Genomic DNA, 22770 nt, shown 5'->3' with positions numbered 1-22770 from the left:
ACTCCCATCTTTCTCACTGTGCTAGTCCGTCAGTAGAGTCCCCACAGCAAAAAGCGCAGAAATCACTTGGCCAAGGTCCTGCAGAGCTTGCCCTCTGCACTGAGCTGGCATTGTCTCTACCTGAATCAGTTCCTTGGGTCAGGCTTTGGATGTCACAATAGACCACAAATGAAAGTGGTGGAGACCTCTAGCTAGGATGTCTATAGGTTTCCTGTGACTGCTATTTTCCTAAATCATCAGACTCTCTCAAATTTTTTCTTGCTTACAAAATGAATACCAAAGACAGTCTTAGACTCTGCAATTCCACTTCTGACAATTTTTTACGCAATTGCTATATTTGTATAGCTAAAGTTGACTCGTGTCAGGATTATTCTTTTTAACACTTAAAAGAAAAAAAGATTAGAAGAAGCTGCACATCCATCCGTAAAGTCCTGATTAAATAATCAATGACAATTGACAAAATGGAATTGGAGGCCAAGGTGAAAAACAAAAATAAGCTCTCTGAATTGATTCGCAGCCAGTGTGCTGGGGGACATCGCTGGAGTCCGCTAACTCTGACAGCCCAGGTCATCCACAGACTGGCCACTACAATAACTGCTGAAGGTGGCTGGGCACACACCACACAGCTGCAAAAGACTTTGCCAGGTTTCCGATGCCTCTACCTTCAGCCTGCCTTCATGTCTCTAGTTAATAAGGGGTGCGAAGAAAGTGTGGTTTCAAGGGCCATTGTCACAGAAGATTGAAAACTTTTCATTTGCAATCTCAGCTCACTGCAACCTCCACCTCTGAAGTTCAAGCAATTCTCCTGCCTCAGCCTTCTGTGTAGCTGGGATCACAGGCACCCACCCCCACACCCAGCCAATTTTTGTATTTTTAGTACAGACAGGGTTTCACCATGTTAGCTAGGTTGGTCTTGAACTCCTGACCTCAAGTAATCTGCCTGCCTCAGCCTCCCAAAGTGCTGGGATTACAGACGTGAGCTACCACGCCCAGCTGATATTCATTTTCTTTAATATTCTGTCAAGTATTGATTTCAAGATGGGGGCTGGGCACAGTGGCTGTAATCCTAGCACTTTGGGAGGCTGAGGTGGATGGATCGCTTGAGAACAGAAGTTCGAGAGCAGCCTGGGCAACGCAGTGAGATCTCATCTCCACAAAAAGTCTTATAAATTAGCTGGGCATGATGGTGCATGCCTGTGGTCCCAGCTACTCAGGAAGCTGAGGTGGCAGGATGCTTGAGCCCAGAAAATGGAGGCTGCAGCGAGGCATGATCGTGCCACTGTATTCCAGCCTGGTTGACAAAGTGAGACTCTATCTCAAAAAATAAAAGCGGGGTGGGCGGGGACCAGCAGATCTAATAACAGATCTTAAGCAATTTGCTAAAATTCATATTAAGCCTCCTGGGGAACTGAGCATGTCCCTAGACTTCCACCATAGGATTTTCACCTCATAATTCTACCGCATATAACAAGGCAAACTGCAGGGAGAAAGGTTTTATGAGGAATCACAAAAAAGTAATTTGAGAGTACCTGTAAATATGACTTTTGAACATTTTTAGGGCAGAGCATGGTGACTTATGCCTGTAATCCCAGTGCTTTGGGAAGCCAAGGTGGGAGGATCCTTGAGCCCAGGAGTTCAAGACCAGCCTAAGCAGCATAGCAAGACCGTCTCTGGAGGAAAAAAAAAAATTTTTTAGGCACCCAGACATACCCTATTAAAGCCTCCTTACTCTATCAGGAGTCCCACCTCAACTTACTTGGAAAGAAACCTGCCCACTATATTGCCATCTAATGCAGAGTCCCAGCTTCTCAGTCAGGAGCAAAACTAAGCTGAATCAGAGTATACATTGCAACCACAGGATAATGACTTGAGAATTATTACTGTTTGTTATTCTTGGTCTTAGATAAAATAAATCCACTCATATTTGCAGGTACACTTTAGTCTATGACATGTGCATTTCTCATGAATCTCATGCAATAAGCATTCACCATATACACACTGGGAAAAGCTGGGGAAAAGGTTGGGAACAAAGGATAAAATACTAAGCAAATTGAGTCATATCTCTGAGTTCACTTTTAATGGGGGATAACATATAGTTGTGGATTAAATGAGTTAAGTCATATAAAAAAACAAAGTGTTGTTTAAATAGAAACAAATTATGGCTGTAAAAGTAATTATTTTCCTACCCTCAATGGGCTTAAAGTCAAAATGAAAGTTCCTGGGATATTTTCTTCCACCCACTTATTCTCATTCCTCACTTTTGACTTACCCAGCTTGCATGGCCGCAGGTGTGAACTCTTTGTACTGAACTGTTTTGGAGATCGAGTCTGAAATACAAACCCTTGAACACACTATTATCTAATGCTGTCCACCCTGGGAATGCAATTTCTTTCTTCATTCAAGAAAGTCTTAAATAAAACCCCTAAAGTACCACTATGTCTGGTACTTTCCAAGCTGTCAGCAACTTGAGGGAAAGTTTCCTCTTCACCTTGGTATCTCTTTATCTAGCAGAGGTGGCAATGGGCACTTGGAATTCTGAATAAATCAACATGTCAGCCTGTCAAATTCTGATTCTGGATTTTTCCAGTTCACTTGGAGACATCAATGGCATGAGGAAACAATCCACATGCAAACCCACAAGAAATAAAAACAAAAACAAGACAAAAGTTTCTAAATGGAAATGTAGTTTGTGTGCCAAGTATAAGAGGTATGTGGGTTGTGAGAAATGTTATACCAAGGTTTACTGTATGATCCTTTTTATTCTTCCAAATAAAGTGCACCTATCCACAATGTGGCTAGGATATTTTACAGCCAAAGTAGACAAATTCACTCTACCCCATAAAACACACAGATCATCACACTGGCAGAAGAAAAACAAAAACAGCACAAGCAAAATACAAATAATTATAATCATACCGACACTTTCTGAAACAGCCTCGAAAATGATCAGCGTTTTGGTCTACATGAGACTGTGTAGACTGTTTAACACCTACGTTTTCAGTTCCTTTTAGTGGCTTACACTGATTCTTTGAAGCCTACAGGGCTGCTTTGCCTATTTGTGAACCCTCCCTTGCCCCAACCCCACCATATATAACCTAAGGTGTACTGGTTCTCTACTAGGCTTTGCCCACCTTTTCAGTGGTTCCAACTCAACACTCCACCCAGGAAGCATTGTTTGCAATTGTGGGAGCACATCATACTCTTTGAGACTTCTGCTTTATTATTTTCCAGTTTACTTTCTAGGAATGACCTGGAAAAGTTGGTGAGGACTGACTCACCTCTGAAGACTGTGATCATCAATCAGGTTCCCACTGAGAGCACTCTATGACCTGCCGTGGCCCCCACTCCATCCCTTATATGCCTCTACCACAATGCCTATCTATCTTCTACTAGTGGCCTGAAGACTCTGAATGCCAAGGGCCATGTGTTATTATCTATTGTCACTGTTTCCTCCTCAAACAATGGCTTAGAAAATGCTGACTTAACTGACTGATAAACTGGGCTAAGATATTAAGCAGACAGAAATTAAACAGAAAAAAAAAAACCCAGATTAAATGGCAAGGTGGATGGTGGGGTCGGGGTGCTCTAAAATCAAGAGATGGAATGAAGGCGAAGGGAACACAAAATCAAAGTTGAAATTTGTCCAATGTCCCCTAATAAAAATAAAAAGGCATATAAAAATATTTTTATTTTCTATAAACACATTTGGAAGAACTGTATTTCTTCCCAACCCAGTCTACCGTACCATTAACTGTCATTTTTTTCTACATAAAAAAGATGCTAATACCACCCTCACCTGTGACTGCTAAACAGAAAAAGATTGCCTGGACTAGGCATTATCCCCCTTGTTGGAAATAAAGGCCCTTCCTGGGGGCAGGAAGTGGGATTTTTAAGAAGCAGGCAGTCAAGAGTCAAACAAAACAAGCATATGTAGTAGTCATAATCATGTTAGTATGACAGTATGAATCAGGTGACTCAGCCAGGCATGTACAGGAGTTCGGAGAGAGAACAGTAGAAGCCCACAAAACTTCTACATTTGGCCCTGACCAGAGACATTTGGTCTGAAAAACACAATAAAATGTCTGCCTGGGTAGTCACAATCCTTCTAGTATGAGGTAGACAGGAAGCAGAGCAGGGCCAGGAGATGGAAAGGGCCTCCCTGGCCCTCAGGAGTCTCTGACCAGGGAAGTTCCCTCCATGCTCTCTGAGGGTGGCGCGGCTCCAAAGATCCTGGCCAGGAGCCCTTTGTTAGAGCGGGCCTTCTCCTGGACAGTTGCCAGGCGAGCCCGTTCACGCCCCCCTGGCCGTGCCGCTTTCCGGGCCCTCAGTTCCTGCTCAGTAGGACGCTGGGCAAATGTCCAGGAGCCATCTGGGCGAGCAGGGTCCCCATCAGCAGCAAGAAAGCGTTGTCCGCGTTCCACACTTTGAAGATAGAAGTCGGTCTCACGCTTGGCCTGAGCAACCTCCGCTCTCAGGCGCTGCCTGCGCACCTGGCGCTCAAAGGCAAGGTGCTCGCTGAGGTGGGACCAGGTGAAACGGTGCAAGTACTGTGGGCAGAAAATCAGAAAAGATCAGGATAGTGCAGATTAGGGAGAAAAGGGTGGGGAGGCGGGCGCAAGGCCAACGAGAGGCCATGGGGATTCTTGGACCAGAGTTGCGGAGAAGGGAGAGTGAGAGGTGTGGCAGAAAGATCTAGCTCCTCACCTTGAGGTTCCACAGGTCATAACGGAAGGGGCTGCGCCTGCGGGCACCCATAGGCGTGTTGTGTAGACTGGCCGCCACGCGCTTGGCTACCCGCTTGTCGCGGAACTCCACCCATCCCTCGGTGTAGTCCTTGCTGTAGGACCGCTTTTTTCCTCCTGCGGCTGCTGCTTCCTTCTTCTTGCGTCTCACGAACCTGTCTGCGCCCCAAAGACAAAGCCCCGTCGAGGACGCCTAGGCCGCACTCCCTCAAAAGCACCTCCCACTGCCCGCATTGTTCTTCACTTCTGCCAACAGGAGTCCCACCTGAGAGTTTCCGCCGGAGGGAGGGAACTGTTAAGTCGCACCCTTTCCTCTATCTAACTCAATGCTTTCCTCAAATGTCTACTCCTTAATCTGGCCTGCCCTGAACGCTATTTAAAACCTGCACAAGTCCCCAACCTCAAGTAGTGCCTGTAAGGGGATGGAAAGACGAGGGGCGATTGATCAAATCGTTTCTTGACCAAGGCCGCGATGCCAAAGGTGTATGTTCAGTTTTGTAGAAAAGCTGACAAGGCTTTTACTCAGGTTGTACTCATGTAACAAACCAGTAAACAGGTCCGGAGAGAGAGGTGAGCAGAACCGGGGTAAGAACGCAAATAGTGACAATCCGAGAACTAAAGAACCACAAGACACACTGTGCTACCTACTCTCCCCAGATCCCCACCGCCCGCCCACCCCAGCATCCTCACAGACTGATTCCTTCACCAGCCAGGAGCCGGGCACCGCACCGCCCATCGCCCAAATCCAGCAGCTCGCGCCTCAGCCCTGCGCAGCGAACCAACAGGACATGCACGCTTGCCCCCCCGCCAGCGAACGACAACCTCCTCCTTTCACCGCCAGGGCCTGCACACTTACCCTCAGCCTGAAAGAAAACGCGTCCCACCTCGCCGTAGGCGCTGAGAAGGTTGCGGACGTGCAGGGGCCGGAAGCGCGGCGGGATATGGCCCAGGTACACGATACCTGGCACTACCCGCTTCTTGCTGCCACAGGCCGCTTCTTCGGATTCCTCCTGCTCCCCCTCCGCGTCTAGTGCCTGGTCTGTCCCTTCCAGCGGCTCTTGCTCCGTTGCGGCCTTCTCCGAGTCCTCTCCCTCCATGTTGACTGACACGAACAGCACGACAGCCGTAAAGCGCCTTGCCAATCGACGCAAAACGCGTGCGACGGCCTGAGACGAGAGGGCGGGGCCGAGGCGTTAATGACAAATGAAAAGATTGCGCTAGGCAGGCGGATCCGGGAGAGAGCCGAGGGGAGAGGGCGGAAGTAGGGTATGGGGTCGGAAGCCAGATTATGAGCGTGGGAGCGGGCTAGAACGCTCGGGTTAGGCTCACAGATTCCCAGTCAGATTTCCAATTCAGGGCAGGCAGAAGCAGAAAAGGCAGATCCCCAAATATAACCTACCCTATAGAATGCCTTGTTGAGATGGTAAAAGTCAGGTTGATGCTGGCTTTTTGGAGAGTTTTGCAGAACGATTTTAGGGAAGTTTCTATGTGTTCTAGCCATCAAAATAGCATTTTATTCAAGGGCTCCGGGTGCGATTACAGCTGAGGAACGACTGTCTTTTAAAGTTGATAAATTTCATTTTAAAAATTTAAGTTTGGGTTTTGAAGTTTTAATTCTTTCTGGAAGGCCGGGAGCGGTGGCTCACGCCTGTAATCCCAGCACTTTGGGAGGCCGAGGCGGGCTGATGTCGAGGTCAGGAGTTCGAGACCAGCCTGGCCAACACAGTGAAACCCTGTCCCTATTAAAAATACAAAAATTAGCCGGGCGTAGTGGCGCGAGACTGGAGTCCCAGCTACTCGGGAGGTTGAGGCAGGAGAATCTCTTGAACGCGGGAGGCGGAGGTTGTACTGAGCCAAGATCGCGCCACTGCACTTCAGCAAGACCCTGTCTCAAAAACTAAACTAAAATAAATTATTTCTGGAAATTTACTTTGCAATTTTGCATATTTTAAAATTTAAATTTTGAAAAGTTTAACTTTGGAAATTTAATTAGATTTAATTTTTGAAAAATTAAGTTGCTAACTTTTAGTCTAATATTTTTAATTTGATTTTGTGAATGTCTAAAAACGTAAATATGTGACAATTATTTGAACCATTTGCTTGGCATCTATGACACATGTGTATTGATTGATACATTATCCACATGCATCCTTACGCTGCAAATACATGTCAGAGGCACACAGGACTCCCAATTCTGGCGACTCCCGGGCGACGCGCTTAGTTCTGCTCGCCCTGGGTCTGTCCTCACAGATTCCCCATCAGATCACAAACCACTTTTCCTTCTGTGACCGACGCAACCACAGAACTGACCGGGTCCTGGCGGTTCTGCTCCCGCCGGGAGTCCTGCGGACCTTTCCTAAGCCACGCCCAGGGCCATTTTCCCCTGGCGGGCTCGGGTCCTCAGCCTGTTATCGTCGCCCGAGGGTGCTCCCAGCAGGGGGCGCCGTCCCCACACTTGAGGCGCTTCAGTTCCTCGGATCCGCGCCAGCGCCAGGTGGACTGCAAAAGGCAGTGCTGGGAACCGCGTACAAATAATCCGGATGGCTTTCTGGAAGCAGCCCGGGGAGAGTTTGAGGATCATCAGTACAAAATTTCCCATCTCGCTCCAACAGGAGCGCAGAGTAGCCCAGAGAATGGAAGCAGGGGGTAAATGTGTCCACTGTTAAAATCAGAGATGACAGTTTTTGCAAGTCCCCAAGTGTATTTCTAAAGTTAACAGGGCGCCGAGCTGTTTTACAGAGTATCTAAAAGTCTACTAATAGACTCTTCGAATTCTCACACTTCTGTAGCATCAGCTTTATTGAGAACTTTCTGTCAGGTGTCCACTGCTCCTTTTCTGAAGAGGAATGGGGTACGATGACAGCAATTAACTCTGTCCATTGCTACTTAATTCTTAACACTGACGTCTTCAATACACAGTATAGTTAACGAAATGAGAGCACGCGTTGGGATGGCTTTAAAAGATCGGGAGTTAGGGCCGGGCGCAGTGGCTCACGCCTGTAATCCCAGCACTTTGGGAGGCCGAGGCGGGTGGATCACGAGGTCAAGAGATCGAGACCATCCTGGTCGACATGGTGAAACCCCGTCTCTACTAAAATACAAAAAATTAGCTGGGCACGGTGGCGCGTGCCTGTAATCCCAGCTACTCAGGAGGCTGAGGCAGGAAGAATTGCCTGAACCCAGGAGGCGGAGGTTGCGGTGAGCCGAGATCGTGCCATTGCACTCCAGCCTGGGTAACAAGAGCGAAACTCCGTCTCAAAAAAAAAAAAAAAAAAGATCAGGAGTTAGAGGAGGGGCATGATGCAAGAGTCTCGGGCAGTTGTACCAGTGTGGTGGCTAATGGTAGTTCCTCAGGCTGATTCTCTACTTGGTATATATTTGAAATTATCATTGATAAAATATTTATTCACACCAACTATCAACATAACAGCTAAAGGACCGTCGAACCGCCAAAAAAGAAAAAAAAAAATGAAGGCTTGGGGCAGCGTGTTTTTCCCGCTCCCCACATTCCTCATGATCCCTTCTTAACTTGGTGAAAATTAGATCTCACTCGAGAGACTTTTTCTCTCAGTTAACTGTCCTTGAAGCAACGCTTGTTAGCAATTTTCAGTGTGGATTCTTTTCTTTCGGAGCATCTTACAAATTCATGTATAAATAAGCAAGCTGCTCACCCTCTGCGTTCTGTAAGTTGGCGAAATCCGTTTAAAAGGGAACTCCTTCGAGCCGGACTCGAACCAGCGACCTAAGGATGACCAAGTTTAAACCCCTACAGTCCTCCGCTCTACCAGCTGAGCTATCGAAGGATGTTGTGGCACACTGAATACTTTAGGATTTACCTATTGCTTTTGACTATCCTCTATTCAGGTTATTTTGAAAACATAGGCAAATGTAAGGAAGTTTTTGAGGATATTAGAAATATTCCAAAATGTTCTCAAATGTTTTAATCTGAGTAAGGCTAGTGAACATACAAGAGTATGAACAATTCATTTCCTTGAACATTTAAAATTTGTGCGTTTTACTGTAAAACTGTTTCACATCGGTCAAAAAAAAAAAAAAAATTCTGTGTCCTGCTCCCTTAGGTAGAATAGATGGGAACATCGCCCCTATTGAGCATGTTGTCCCTCTGTCCTGTCTGCTTAGCACCTCCTCTCTTTATGGGAAGGGACAATAAAGGTAAGCTTATATTAAACACAGACAACTGGGTTGAAGAGAGGGGACCTACCGCCTTGAATCGGAGTTACTGCCCAGTTCATTTTGGAAACATTGAACTTCTCCTATCTGAAGGGCAATGAAAATCATACAATTTGTGTAATTTGTGTTTGAGACACAAAACATGAGAAGTCCGTTGTGTGTGTACATATGTTCAGGAATTGAGCAGCTCATAAGATATTGCACAATTGTAATGGGACAAATAAAATACAACACTCTCCCTCCCCTCACAATTTAAAAAAGATGAAATGTAACATTCCACTTACAGGTGTCAACCTAAATAACAAAGAGAAGCTTTCGGAAAGAGAAAAATTAAACAGCAGGTATACGGTCAGCACAGCCCTAGTACATAGGTGTTCCACAAATACTAGTTATCATTCAATATAATAATTTGTAAATACATTGTGTCTCCTTCAAAGCTAGTTCTCATACAAGCATCTCATTTTTAAAGTGTGTATTCATTGTAAGAATATACTATGGTTTCTAATATGTATCACCAGATTTCCCTCCTAAAGGACTGTATTCATTTGCTATTCTGTCATTTTAGACTTCATGATTTAACTATTTGGTGGGGGGGCAATAGTGGGTTTAAAAATAATACTTGTTTTTGTGTTAGTTAACATTATTATTCACTAGCCAGTAAGGAACACATTAGAAGAAAACGTAGAATTCTTTGTAACTTTAGCCTAAGCAAAAAGACTTTAAATGGACACAAAAGCATAAACCATAAAGGAAAAAATAATAAGTTGAATTTCATCAAAGTTTAACAAAAAATCTGCTCCTCGAAAAATGCTGTTAAGCAAAGACAAGTCAGGCCAGGCATGGTAGCTCATGCCTGTAATTCCAGCACATTGGAAAGCTGAGGCAGGCGGATCATTTGAGCTCAGGAGTTCAGCCTGGGTAACAGTGAAACCCCGGCTCTACCAAAAAATTGTGGTATATATACACCATAGAATACTACACAGGCACAAAAAAGAACAAAATCGTGTCCTTTGCAGCAACATGGGTGCAGCTGGAGGCCACTATTCTAAGTGGATTAAATCAGGAACAGAAAAATAAATACCTCATGTTCTCTCATTTATAAGTGGGGAGCTAAACATTGAGCACACATAGACACAAAGGTGAGAACAGTAGACCCGAGGAATTACTAGAGGCAGGAGGACAGGAGGAGAATGAGCGTTGAAAAACTGTCGGGTACTATGATTACTACCTTGGTGGTGGGATCATTCGTACACCAAAACCCAGCGACATGCAATTTACTCACGTAACAAATCTGCCCAAGCAGCCCCTGAACCCAAAATTTAAAAAAAAAAAAAGTTCTCAATTTTTATTCTTCATTTTCTGTGCCTAAAGAATAAAAAAGTATTGGCCAGGAGCGGCGGCTCACTCCCGTAATAACAGCACTTTGGGATTGCTTGAATCCAGGAGTTCGAGACCAGTTTGGCCGACATAACGAGACCCCTCCCACCACACTCCTAGTCTCTCCGAAAAATAGCTAGGCGTGGTGTAGTCCCAGCTACTCGGGAGTCTGATGTGGGAGGATCGCTTGAGCCGGGGAAGTCCAGGCTGCAGTGAGCCGAGATCGCGCCGCTGCACGCCAGCCTGGGCGACAGAGCGAGATTGTCTGAAGAACAAACAAACCAAAGAAGGAGGAGGAGGAGGAGGAAGGAGGGAGGAGGGAGGAGGGGGAGGGGGAGGGGGAGGGGGAGGGGGAGGGGGAGGGGGAGGGGGGAGGAGAAAAAGAAACAAGATAACAGAGGACCCCAAAAGTCATCGCAGATCCTAACCTCCAATAAAAGCTGAAGTGAAAACCTTGGGGGCAGGGTGCTCCTGGCATTGCCCACACCTCCCACGCGCCTTCTTAACTGAAGTCCGCTGCAGGCGTTGGCTGTGGCTTGCTGGTCGAGCGTCAGCTCGCGTCGAGGAAAGGAAGGGGAAGTGGGAATAAAAACTGCATTTGATGATCAGGAACGGGAAATAAGAATGGCATCGAGAAACCAGGAGCTAGCAGGAGACTCGGGGAGGGAGTGGAGGTGAAGAACGTTGCGAGGTGCAAATTTCACAAGGGAAAAGTGAAGCTTCAGACTTCCTGGAAACGGTACTTTTCATCTACGTAGGTGCCCTTCGGTGAAGCAACCACGTTTCTAGTTTATTACTAACGTATTTTATGCACTTAACCAAAAAGGGTCTACTTACGCGTTTGAGCTATTTAACACATTTTCCTGTATAAACCCTTATTTTTGTAAAGTTCGCATTTTTGTAATATGTAGTTCAAAACTCCCGTCTTTCGAGCCGGATTCGAGCCAGCAACCTAAGGATGTCTTATTCAAGAAGCCTACAGTCCTCCGCTCTACCAACTGAGCTATCGAAGGACACATAGCTCTTTCTTCTCTAGAACGCCTAAAATAATGTGTGTCCTGAAAAGTTTCTGGGTTTTCAAGTCTTGCTGTATTAAAGAGACTCGCTTTTAATTATATTAATACTCATTTTTTTAACCACAATCGGCTTTAAAGCAGTCTTCTCAGACACTGGAAGTTTTCTGTATAATGATCTAAGTAGTTGGCTTCATGGGTTTATAAAGATGTAAAAGGCATTGGGTTTTATATTGAAAACATTAGGATATTTGTGTATAGCTCAAAACAAAAACTTTACTGGAATCCCATGTCCTCCTCTGCTAGATGTATATAATCCACCAGATTACGCCTTTGTCCTGCTGTTCTGTCTAATTATCTCTCTCTCTCTCTCTCTCTCTCTCTCTCTCTCTCTCTCTCTCTCTCTCTTAAGTAGCTGGGATTACAGGCGCCTGCCACCAAGCCCAGCTAATTTTTGTACTTTTAGTAGTATAGACGGGGTTTCTCCATGTGGGCCAGGCTGATCTCAAACTCCTGAAGTCAGGTGATCCGCCCCCGTCGGCCTCCCAAAGTACTGGGATTACAGACATGAGCCACTGCGGCTGGCTCCTTTCTCTCTTACAAGTGTCTGGATTTGCTTGATAAATGCTATGGTTGCCCTAAATACAGACAACTGGGTTGACGAGGATCCCAGGGTTGTGAACAAAGCATTCTGGTATCATTGCAGTTCTCCTTTCTGAAAGTCGAATGGTAAATTATGTATATTCCTAACTGCAGTGATGAAACGTGAAGTGTCATTTCTGCATGTATGTGTAAAATTGAGTGTATATTACATAATCATGGTGAAGCAGTTAAAATGAAGCAAAAACTCTTGAAAACTTTAAGTGGAAATATAAATATTCCTTTTTCAAAGTAAATTGTCCAACATAAAGAGAGGTTCTGTGGAGATTGTTGTCTTCTCAGCTTCCTTGTACCTACGGGACAGAGTTACATTGTCCCTTAGGACAATGGGGAACATGTTTAAACTATCTGGCAGGAAAAGGCTTTAAAAAGAAAAATTCCAATATTTTCTTCAAACGGCAACTGCTAGTGCCATTTGAAGTGTCAGAAATGTTAATAGCATACAGTTGATACTGAACTCCATAGTTAAGCCCCTCCCATGAATAACTACAAAAATAGTATATGCTAACTTTCAATGTTTCTAACCTAATAGAGAGCTAGCAGCTAGAGAAGAGGGATCCTAGGATGTGGACAATCTCTCTTGACATTACTGTGTGTCCTATATGTGCCTTGGACAGCAGGTGGAAAAGCTACAGAGATGCCAATAAAAAGTGAAATTTCAAGCCGGGCTGCTACAAAATTATTCTGTTAGGATTAGTGGGGTGACACCTGGAGAAACAGGAAGACCCCAGAAAGGAAACAAGAAAGACCAAGTTTACGTTCCCATCTCCAGCCTTGGAATCTCTAGCCTCCTTTTTGGCAACTCTTACCCATAGGGTCAAGTGGTAAAACTGCAACATGATTAACAGAGTCCTATTTCCTGTACCATAAAAGGGATTAAAGAAGGGATTGAAGAGCCGTCTCAGATTTTCTTATACAGATCTTTATTTTCATAGATGGTCTACTTACGCATGCTTGAGCATAAAGAGTGATCTAACACATTTTCTTGTCTAGATCCTTATTTTTATTTTTGTAGATCCTTATTTTTGTAAAGTTCATATTTCTGAGAATTCAAAACTCTCATCCAGAATCAAACCAGCGACCTAAGGATGTCTTAGCTTAAGGAACTTACAGTCCTCCACTCTACTAACTGAGCTATCAAAGGACACGTAATTTTCTAATCTCTAGAATGCCTAAAATAATGTGTGTCCTGAAGGTTTCTGGGTTTCCAAGTTTTGTTGTATTAAGGAGACTTGGTTTTAATTATATTGATGTTCATTATTTAAACCACAATCAGCTTTAAAGCAGTCTTCTTGCTGGGCACTGTGGATTACACCTGTAATCCCAGCACTTTGGGAGGCCGAGGAGGGCGGATCACCTCAGGTCGGGAGTTCTATAATATCCCAGACAGTGGGCAGGCTGAGGCAGGAGACCCTGGGAGGTATAGGCTGCAATAAGCCAAGATAGCATTACTGTACTCCAGCCAGGGTGACAGGGGGACTCCATCTCAAAAAAAAAAAGGTAGAAATTTATTGCTCACAGTTCTGGAGACTGGGAAGTCCAAGATCAAGGTACCAGCAGATTCAGTTTCACAGATTCAGTGTCTGGTGAGACCTGCTTTCTGTTTCCAAGATAGGGCCTATTTGTGTATTCTCACATGGCAGAAGACATGGAAGAACAAAAGGAAGAAACATTGCATTCTCATATGGCAGAAGAAAGAGAAGCCCTCCCCACAACACACACACAAAAACGGCAGAGCTCTGATGGCCTAATGGCTTCTTAAAGTCCTCATCTCTTAATACTATCTTACGTGGTCTTAGATTTCAGTATAATGAATTCTGGAAGGACACAGACATTCAAACCATAGCAGGCTGGTATGACAAATTATCACAGACTCAGTGGCTTAAAACAACAAATTTATTTTCTCACAGTTCTGGAGGCTGGGAAGTCCAAGATCAAGTTGCCAACTGATTTGGTTCTTGGTAAAGGCTCTCTTCCTGGCTTGAAGATGGCCACTTTATTGCTGTGTTTTCACATGGTTTGAGTACTGTGTCTCCTCTTATGAGGACATTAAGCCACTTTAAGGGCTAGAGATTCAACACACAATTTCTTTTTCTTTTTTTTTCTTTTTTGAGATGGAGTTTCGCTCGTTACCCAGGCTGGAGAGCAATGGCTTGATCTCGGCTCACTGCAACCTCCACCTTCTGGGTTCAAGCGATTCTCCTGCCTCAGCCTCCTGAGTAGGTGGGATTTCAGTCATGTACCATCACGCCCAGATAATTTTTATTATGATGATTTTTAGTAGAGACCGAGGGTTTCTCCATGTTGGTCAGGCTGCTCTCGAACTTCTGACCTCAAGTGATCCTCCCGCCACAGACTCCCAAAGGGCTGGCATTATAAGTGTGAGCCACTGCACCCAGCCTCAACACAGAATTTTAAGGAAACACAATTCAGTCCATAGCACTGTGTTTGGAGTTGAGAGTCAATAGTTTAACAACTGCTAAAACTTCCATGTGAACTTTAAGACATTCTTTTTTTTTTTTTTTTTTTTTTTTTTTTTTTTTTTTTTTTTTTTTTTGAGAGAGAGTCTCACAGTCTGTCACTCTGTCGCCCAGGCTGGAGTGCATGATCATAGTTCCACACCTTCACGCTCCTCAGGTGATCCGCCCTCCTCAGGTGATCTGCCCACCTCAGCTGCCCTAGTAGCTGGGACTACTGAAGGCACATGCTACCATGCCTGGCTAATTTTTGGTTTGTTTTTTTTTTTGTTTTTTTTTTTTTTGAGATGGAGTTTCGCTCTTGTTACCCAGGCTGGAGTGCAATGGCGCGATCTTGGCTCACCTCAACCTCCGCCTTCTGGGTTCAGGCAATTCTCCTGCCTCAGCCTTCTGAGTAGCTGGGATTACAGGCACGCGCCACCGTGCCCAGCTAAGTTTTTGTATTTTTAGTAGAGACGGAGTTTCACCATGTTGACCAGGATGGTCTCGATCTTTTGACCTTGTGATCCACCCGCCTCAGCTTCCCTAGTAGCTGGGACTACTAAAGGCACATGCTACTATGCCTGGCTAATTTTTGTATTTTTTAATAGAGATAGGGCTTCTTGATCTTAATTTACTTCTGTGGTAACTAAGAAGTTGTAAAATTTAATACGTAATCCAGTGTTGCTGGAAACCAGAACTCCCAATTCAAAAGGCCCAGGCAAACCAATTGCTCCCAGTTTACAGTCATGGCAACACACAACCCGTGCATCTGAACTATGGGATTGGGCTAATTTTCTTTCACCTCATTTCCACACCTGCACTCCTAATAAAGTCATAGAAAATAAACAGAGAAGGCTTACGTGCGGTGTGGTGGCAGCAGCAGCAGCCTCGAGATGCAGAACGACGCCGGGGAGTTCGTGGACCTGTACCTGCCGCGGAAATGCTCTGCTAGCAACCGCATCATCGCTGCCAAGGACCACACATCCATCCAGATGAATGTGGTCGAGGTTCACAAGGTCACAGGCAGGTTTAACGGCCAGTTTAAAACTTATGCCCTCTGCGGGGCCATTCGTAGGATGGGTGAGTCAGATGATTCCATTCTCCGATTGTCCAAGGCCGATGGAATCGTCTCAAAGAACTTTTTGACTGGAGAGAATCACGAATATGGAATATTTGTCTTAAATAGTGAAAACCAAAAAAAAAAGGAAAAAGAAAATTCTGTCCAGGGTCAAATAAGGAGAAAACACCTAGGTGGCATAAACCTCAAAGCAAGGCTGACTTTGAGCCAAGTTGCGAGAGGAATGGTGGGTTTCTACACACAGGTATAACATCTGAGTTGGGTTTTTTGTTTGTTGATTTTTGAGACAGTCTGCTGTGTCGCCCATGCTGGAGAGTAGTGGTGCTATCTCTGCTCACTGCAACCTCCGCCTCCCAGGTTCAAGCGATTCTCTTGCCTCAACCTCTCAAGTAGCTGAGATTACCGGCATCTGCCACTGCTCACAGCTGACTTTTGTATTTTTAGTAGAGACAGGGTTTCACCTTGTTGGCTAGGCTGTTCTCGAACTCCTGACCTCAAGTGATCCAGCAGCCTCAGCCTCCCAAAGTGCTGGGATTTACAGGCATTAGCCACTGCTCCTGGCTAACATTTGAGTTTTGAACTCTCTTGTCTAAAATGGTAGGGGCAGGAAATTGGGAGGTCTTCTTCCCACAGAGTTAACCACGTTTTGTCACCCCTAATTGGAATGAAAAAGCAAAAGAGAGGCCGGGCGTGGTGGCTCACGCCTATAATCCCAGCACTTTGGGAGGCCGAGGTGGGTGGATCACGAGGTCAAGAAATAGAGACCATACTGGTCAACATGGTGAAACCCCGTCTCTACTAAAAATACAAAAAAATTAGCTGGGCATGGTGGCGCGTGCCTGTAATCCCAGCTACTTGGGAGGCTGAGGCAGGAGAATTGCTTGAACCCAGGAGGCGGAGGTTGCGGTGAGCCGAGATCGCGCCATTGCACTCCAGCCTGGGTAATAAGAGCGAAACTCCGTCTCAAAAAAAAGAAAAGGAAAAAAAAAAGGAAAAGCAAAAGAGAAGGACAAATATTTAAAGCTGTCTAAAGGTCTTCAAAAGACCTACTATGCCCTGTGCAGCATAGTCACCTTCTTAAATAAGATATTTTGTCTCCACTGTCAGTTTGTAGCATCTTGCCCTAATTTCATTGAGACTAGAAAATAAAAAGAGGAAGTTTCTAATGATGGGATTTCTGGAAAAGAAGCAGTTGAAGGTGCAGATATTGGGTGAGGGCCTTCCTATGGCTTTCCTGAGACTATGGGCCAACAGATGGCCAACGGATCCTCCTCTTCTCAACTAACTTCTGCTGAAAAGTACCCAGCACCTAGCACCTGACACAGTACCTGGTACTCAATAGGCCCAGAAGAAAAAGTGGTAACTAAAGCATTTGTCTTTGTGCAAAGACTCTGCCTTTAAGTCTGTAACCATAGGTATATTCGCTTCTCTTCCTAATATTTACCTTAGAAAAATAATTAGTACACCCCTTGATCGAAATCAGGACTACAGAAGCCAAAATAGAGAAAGCAAATGGGACGCACGCCCCCTCGTGGCTACAGGTCCTCCGGCAGTGACAAAGCCAGACAAAAAGCGGATTCTTGTTGCTGTTGTTGTTGCTGTTCTTACTGAGAGGGAGCCCTACTTCTGTAGCCCAGGCTGCAGTGGAGTGGCGCGATCTCAGCTCATTGGAACCTCCGCCTCCTGGGTTCAAGCGATCCTCCTGCTTCAGCCTCCAGAGCAGCTGGGATTACAGGCGCACGCCACCACGCCCGGCTAATTTTTTGTATTTTAGTAGAGACCAGGTTTCACCATATTGGCAGGCTGGTCTCGAATTCCTAACCTCAAGTGATCCAACCGCCTTGGCCTCCCAAGGTGCTGGGATTACAGGTGTGAACCAACGCGCCTGACTTAAGGGACATTCGTAGATCCATAGAGACGCTGGATAATCTGTTTCTGGAACCAGATGACTAGGAGAATTTTTTTTTTTTTCTTTTTTTCTTTGAGACAGTCTTGCCTTGTCGCCAAGCTGGAGTGCAGTGGCGCGATCTCGGCTCACTGCACCCTCTGCCTCCCGGGTTCAAGTGATTCTCTTGCCTCAACCTCCCGAGTAGCTGCAATTACAGGCACATGCCACCACTCCCAACTAATATTTGTATTTTTAGTAGAGGCGTGGTTTCACCATGTTGACCAGGATGGTCTCAATTTCCTGACCTCGTGATCCGCCCGCCTCAGCCTCCCAAAGTGTTGGGAGTACAGGCGTGAGCCACGGCGCCCAGCCAACAGGTAGAAATTTTAGGGGTGCGGAGTGCGGTAGAAACTACTGGGTAGGCCAAGGCCGAACCTCATTGCTTAATAAACTTGATTTTTCCCTTCTGGTTGCATCCTCGATTTGCTGCCAGGTCCCGGATTCCGCAGATGTGATTCCAGTGTTAAACTCTTCCCCGACCCGCAAGACAGCGGTTTCTGTGGACTCCGGCTCGCTGGTTCACCTGCACGTTGTGGTCTTCTCCCGACGGGATCCGACACAGTAGAACAGGTTAAAGATAGCCTGAGGGGCGGAAGTCGTGCTGAGGCTCTTTAGTCACCATTGATCTACAGTTCTTTTTTTTTTTTTTTTTTTTTTTCCTATTAGCTAATGACAAAACTCAATTGAAATAGCAGCGAGTCCTGAATTACTTCCAGATATCAAAGAGGGTAAAGGATGCAAAAGCGCTTATGTGGGAGGGGAATTAGCTCAAATGGTAGAGCGCTCGCTTAGCATGCGAGAGGTAGCGGGATCGATGCCCGCATTCTCCAGTTTTATGTAGTTTCCTCTCCCACTTTACTCTTTGGCCTTTACTCGTATCTTTCCATGAATACCTCGCTGACACAAAAGCGGCTAACATGCTACCATATCATCATGGCGGGGAGGGGTGGTCTCTCCTTCAAGAACTCTAAGCTCGGCTTTCCCTCACCACCCAAGAAGACCCATCTACTCTGTGGTTCCCTCGTCCTCAGACTGTTCTATCGTAGACCAGGCGGTTCTTTGGAATTCCTCTCACTGTTTCAGTTCTGTGTGTTGGTCCTCTCCAGGTATATTTGCATATCTGTTATACACTTTGATCATTTGTGTATTACATTTTTATCAGAGCAGGCTGAGGACGTATAACTGTTTTGGTTTTCTTTTTTCTTTCTTTCTTTTTTTTTTTTTTTTTTGAGACAGTCTGACTCTGCAATGGTACGATCTCAGCTCACTGCAACCTCTGCATCCCGGGTTCAAGCGATTCTTGTGCCTCAGCCCCCCGGTAATTGAGATTAGAGCTGTGCCCCACCATACCTGGCTTATTTTTAGTAGAGAAGGATTTTCACTGTGTTGGCCAGGCTGGTCTCGAACTCCTAACCTCTAGTTATCCTCCCGCCTCAGCCTCCCAAAGTGCTGGTATTACAGGCGTGAGCCACCGCGCCTGGCCCTGTATTACGAATTTTTAAAAGATTTTTTAAATTACATATTTATTCTTAGAATTCTTAACAAGATGGTGGATGGGCCGGGCATGGTAGTTCACGCCTATAATCTCAGCACTTGGGAGGCCGAGGCGAGCGGTTCACAAGGTCAGAAGATGGAGACCAGCCTGGCCAACATGGTGAAACCCCGTCTTTACTAAAAATACAAAAATTAGCTGGGCGTGGTAGTGTGCGCCTTTAGTCCCAGCTACTCGGGAGGTTGAGGCAGGAGAATCGCTTGAACCCGGGAGGCGAAGGTTGCAGTGAGCAGAGATTGCGCCACTGCACTCCAGCCTGGCAACAGAGCGAGATTTCGTCTCAAAAAAAAAAGTTTTTGCCCTCAATCAACTTTCAAAAAGCAAGTTTAGATTCCATCTGCAGCCCTTAACGAAGTGACTTCCAACGCCTTTTGGGAAGGCTCTTGAACCAGTACCCTAATTCAATAAGCCTGGGCTTCTGTGGTTTTTTTGTTTGTTTTAATTTAGTTTTCCAGGTTATTCTGATACATATCCAAGTTTAAGAATCATTTTCTTTCATAGGTATCTGGGATCACATTTTTGAGACACAAAAGGGTACCAGAAGAGTAATATATTTTAATAAGATTGACACAAAGTTAGCAAATATGTACCACCATTACTTTGTGAGCTAATTCCCTACGTAAGTAGGAAAATTTGTCCATTTTTCCTCTTACGCATTATTTTCTCCTAAAATGATTCTTTTCTACCAGTTTTTCAAAACTTGTAGTACATGAAAATTACCTGGTGAGCTTTGTAAACTACAATACCTGAATCTTGCTTCCAAACATAGACGCTTTGTAAAATCTCTTCTTGTGATGCTGATATCAAGCACATATTCTCAGCTAGGGTAGAAAGCCACCTCCGTGACAATGAAAAGGAGAAGGGCGAATAGACCCCCTGAATTTCATCCCGGCTTCAGACGTTGTAGGGAGCTACTGGTGGTTTAATATGTATGTAACTGAGTCTCAACGATTCAGAATTCTGAACACCAGGGGACGCGCGAGCCCCACCAATTACCGGTTGCTCCGCCTAATTCCCACCAGCCCCCAGTTTCACCATGGCTGTGGATCCAGAGTTGAGGGGTGGAAACGCCTCTCTGGATCCCTAGCCCAGCGCACCAGTGTCGGATTCACTTCATCAGTGGCCAGGGCTTCTAAAAGGGTTGGATTATGTGAATTATAGGGATGACGTCTTGATCATGCGTTAAAAATTGTTACGGAGAATAATAAAAAATTAAAGAGATTCACTGCATATCCAGAATAGTTTTAATTAGATTCTCATCGAGGAAAAGTGTAAATGGAATTTGCGTTTCTGAGAGTGAATTTTAAAATTGACGCAAGAAAAAAAAAATGTGAACTCCTTCGAGCCGGATTCGAACCAGCGACCTAAGGATGCCCAAGGAAATATCCGCTACAGTCCTCCGCTCTACCAACTGAGCTATCGAAGGATTCACGCAACTTTTCCTACCCGCTGGGGAAGCCATCTCTGCGCGAGGTTGGGCAATCGTGGGTGTTTGCCGTCTTAATTGCCTGCGTTTATATTTTTTTGGCATCCAGTACCCCTTTGGAACTGACTGACACTTAGAGGTCCTTTTCTCTGAACCAGGGAGAAAATGAGAGCACCTCCCTCACTAGTTACAAAAAGAAACATAAAATGTTAAGGAGGCATAAGGAACTGATAAGAATTTAGCAATGACCATTTTTTATTGTAATGAATGAATTATATAACCAATTTTAACCCCCAACTAAAATTAGAATTTGAAGCACATTTTAATTTTAACACTGTAATTTTAACGAGATTTTATTGAGGTAATCGACAGGAGGAGGAGAAGGAATAGCAGGTTAAATAATGAAACTTCAAAAGCATACTTTTTTTTTTTTTGACAGAGTCTCGCACTGTCGCCCGGCCCGGAGGGCATGGAGTGCAGTGGCGCGATATCCACTCACTGCAACCTCCGCGTCCCAGGTTCAAGTGATTCTTCCGCCTCAGTTTCAGAGCAGCTGGGATTACAAGTGCAAGCTACCAAGCCTGGCTAATTTTTATATTTTTAGTAGAGATGTGATTTTGCCATGTTGACTAGGCTGGTCTCAAACTCTTGGCCTCAAGTGATCCTCCCGCCTCAGCCTCTCAAAGTCCTAAGATCACAAGCGTGAGCCAACAACACCTGGCCATCACATTAATTCTTATCTCAGCAAAAACCTATCCATGGAAGAGCAAAAATGATACTTTTTTAATATAATTTTTTTATATATATAGATGGGGATTCACCATGATTGTCAGGCTGAACTTGAACTCCTGACCTCAGGTGATCCACCCACCTCGGCCTCCCAAAGTGCTAGGATTACAGGCGTGAGCCACTGCGCCCGGCCAAAAATGATACATTTTTTAAATGATCAACTTTAACACAAGGTAATGCCATTTCAAATATTGGTTTTGCAAATTGTAAGATTCTTGTCTAGTTTTCTATGACTCTAAAGCTCAGAATAGCTATTATCCTCCCTTGTTAATGAAGAAATAGACTTGTGGTGGCATCTGGCATCAGAAATCTGTTTCATTCTGGTTGGGTGTGGTGACTCACCCCTGTAATCCCAGCACTTTAGGAGGTAGAGACTCACCCCTGTAATCCCAGTATTGAGGAGGCAGAGATGGGCAGATCACTTGATGTCAGGAGTTCGAGACCAGCCTGCCCAACATGGTGAAACCCCCGTCTCTGCTAAAACTACAAAAATTAGCTGGGCGTGGTGATAGGCATCTGTAATCTCAGCTACTTGGCAGGCTGAGGCAGGAGAATCGCTTGAACTCGGGAGGGGGTGGTTGCAGTGAGCCAAGATGGCGCTACCGCACTCCAGCTGAGTCAAGATTCTGTCAAAAAAAAAAAAAAAAGAAAGAAAGAAAGAAAGAAAAAAAAGAAAAGAAAAGAAAAGAAAAAAGAAATCTATTTCATTCTTCATGTTCCATTAAAGATCATTACCTTGTCATATAATGAGACACCATGCACAGGGCAAATGATCCCCCTTGTGCAAGTAGGCCATTGAACCCAGTGTCCACTCCTCTCTTAACTCCTTTATGGCACACAGATTTTTTTCTTTTCTGAACAAGAATTGCAAGTACATTTAACTTGGCTATTAATCTTCTCAAGTCCGTGAAACATTTATTTGAGTGGGGCCAGTCTGGATGAATTAAATGTATTATTTTATCTCCTCTCCAACTTCAGTTGACTGTTATCTAACATGAAGAATGCCATAAAATGGTCAAAATACACCTTATCCATACCAACAGACATCAGTATTTCCAGAAGTTTTTCAGAGTAAAATTTTTTTTTCCCTTGAGTTTTTTTCAACTGATTCATAACTTCTCCTTCTCCCATGACTTTTGATTAAAGGTATTCCATGATAGAAGTGTAAGATTTTTAAAAAGGAAAAACCAGAAGAGCTAGGAAAGTAGGACAACTGAAGGTGAAGTTCGTAAAATTTTGCTAGACATTAGATAACTGTCAGGAAAACATCTAACATTTCAAAGTACCTGATATACTTAGGCTTCCATCACTTACGTAGCCCTCACTGAGGTCAGGACTTTCTGCCTTGTGTTCAGTTACCCCTCAAGCATATAGTATAGGGCTTTGCTTGACTGTGGCAGGGTTTTAATAAATGGTAAACTATTAATGCTTAGTAAAGAAATTTTAGGTCTGGTGTGGTGGCTCACACCTGTAATCCCAGAACTTTGAGATGCCGAGGCAGGCGGATCACCTGAGGTCAGGCGTTCAAGACCAGC

The 22770-nt window shown here is 44.8% G+C and overlaps 2 protein-coding genes and 4 non-coding genes across 6 annotated transcripts; 2 read left to right on the top strand and 4 right to left on the bottom strand.

Moving 5' to 3' along the window:
* Positions 1-2739: 2739 nt before the first annotated feature.
* On the bottom strand, positions 2740-5869 carry ABT1 (activator of basal transcription 1). The gene is made up of 3 exons (XM_012458592.2): positions 5599-5869; positions 4705-4901; positions 2740-4547 (listed from the first exon to the last, which is right to left on the bottom strand). Exons 1-3 carry the CDS (start codon positions 5837-5839, stop codon positions 4167-4169), a joined length of 819 nt encoding a protein of 272 aa, XP_012314015.2. The 5' UTR covers positions 5840-5869; the 3' UTR covers positions 2740-4166.
* Positions 5870-8456: 2587 nt separating this feature from the next.
* TRNAY-GUA (transfer RNA tyrosine (anticodon GUA)) lies at positions 8457-8545 on the bottom strand. Its single transcript is given in 2 exon segments — positions 8457-8492; positions 8509-8545. It is a non-coding gene; the product is annotated as a tRNA-Tyr (tRNA).
* Positions 8546-11234: 2689 nt separating this feature from the next.
* TRNAY-GUA (transfer RNA tyrosine (anticodon GUA)) lies at positions 11235-11323 on the bottom strand. The gene is given in 2 exon segments: positions 11235-11270; positions 11287-11323. It is a non-coding gene; the product is annotated as a tRNA-Tyr (tRNA).
* Positions 11324-15335: 4012 nt separating this feature from the next.
* LOC105721454 (small ribosomal subunit protein eS21-like) lies at positions 15336-18033 on the top strand. The gene is made up of 2 exons (XM_064363123.1): positions 15336-15627; positions 17918-18033. Exons 1-2 carry the CDS (start codon positions 15336-15338, stop codon positions 18031-18033), a joined length of 408 nt encoding a protein of 135 aa, XP_064219193.1.
* A 192-nt stretch (positions 18034-18225) lies between these two features.
* TRNAA-AGC (transfer RNA alanine (anticodon AGC)) lies at positions 18226-18298 on the top strand. The gene has a single exon. It is a non-coding gene; the product is annotated as a tRNA-Ala (tRNA).
* A 2058-nt stretch (positions 18299-20356) lies between these two features.
* On the bottom strand, positions 20357-20446 carry TRNAY-GUA (transfer RNA tyrosine (anticodon GUA)). The gene is given in 2 exon segments: positions 20357-20392; positions 20410-20446. It is a non-coding gene; the product is annotated as a tRNA-Tyr (tRNA).
* Positions 20447-22770: the final 2324 nt, after the last annotated feature.

The sequence above is a fragment of the Aotus nancymaae genome, unplaced genomic scaffold, assembly GCF_030222135.1.
Source record: "Aotus nancymaae isolate 86718 unplaced genomic scaffold, 86718_ANA_hifiasm-v0.15.2.pri h1tg000051l, whole genome shotgun sequence".
Classification (NCBI taxonomy): domain Eukaryota; kingdom Metazoa; phylum Chordata; class Mammalia; order Primates; family Aotidae; genus Aotus; species Aotus nancymaae.
The sequence above is the reverse complement of the archived record's forward strand: the minus strand, read 5'-3'. Positions and strand labels throughout refer to the sequence as shown.

What these genes read in the sequence shown, in the direction of transcription:
- LOC105721454 (XM_064363123.1), top strand. Translation starts at nt 15,336, where the DNA reads ATGCAGAACGACGCCGGGGAGTTCGTGGACCTGTACCTGCCGCGGAAA. An exon ending in TGGAATATTTGTCTTAAATA is followed by an intron (nt 15,628 to 17,917) that starts GTGAAAACCAAA and finishes CGGATTCCGCAG; the next exon opens with ATGTGATTCCAGTGTTAAAC.
- ABT1 (XM_012458592.2), bottom strand. Translation starts at nt 5,839, where the DNA reads ATGGAGGGAGAGGACTCGGAGAAGGCCGCAACGGAGCAAGAGCCGCTG. An exon ending in CGTTTTCTTTCAGGCTGAGG is followed by an intron (nt 4,902 to 5,598) that starts GTAAGTGTGCAG and finishes TTTGGGGCGCAG; the next exon opens with ACAGGTTCGTGAGACGCAAG. An exon ending in ATGACCTGTGGAACCTCAAG is followed by an intron (nt 4,548 to 4,704) that starts GTGAGGAGCTAG and finishes TTCTGCCCACAG; the next exon opens with TACTTGCACCGTTTCACCTG.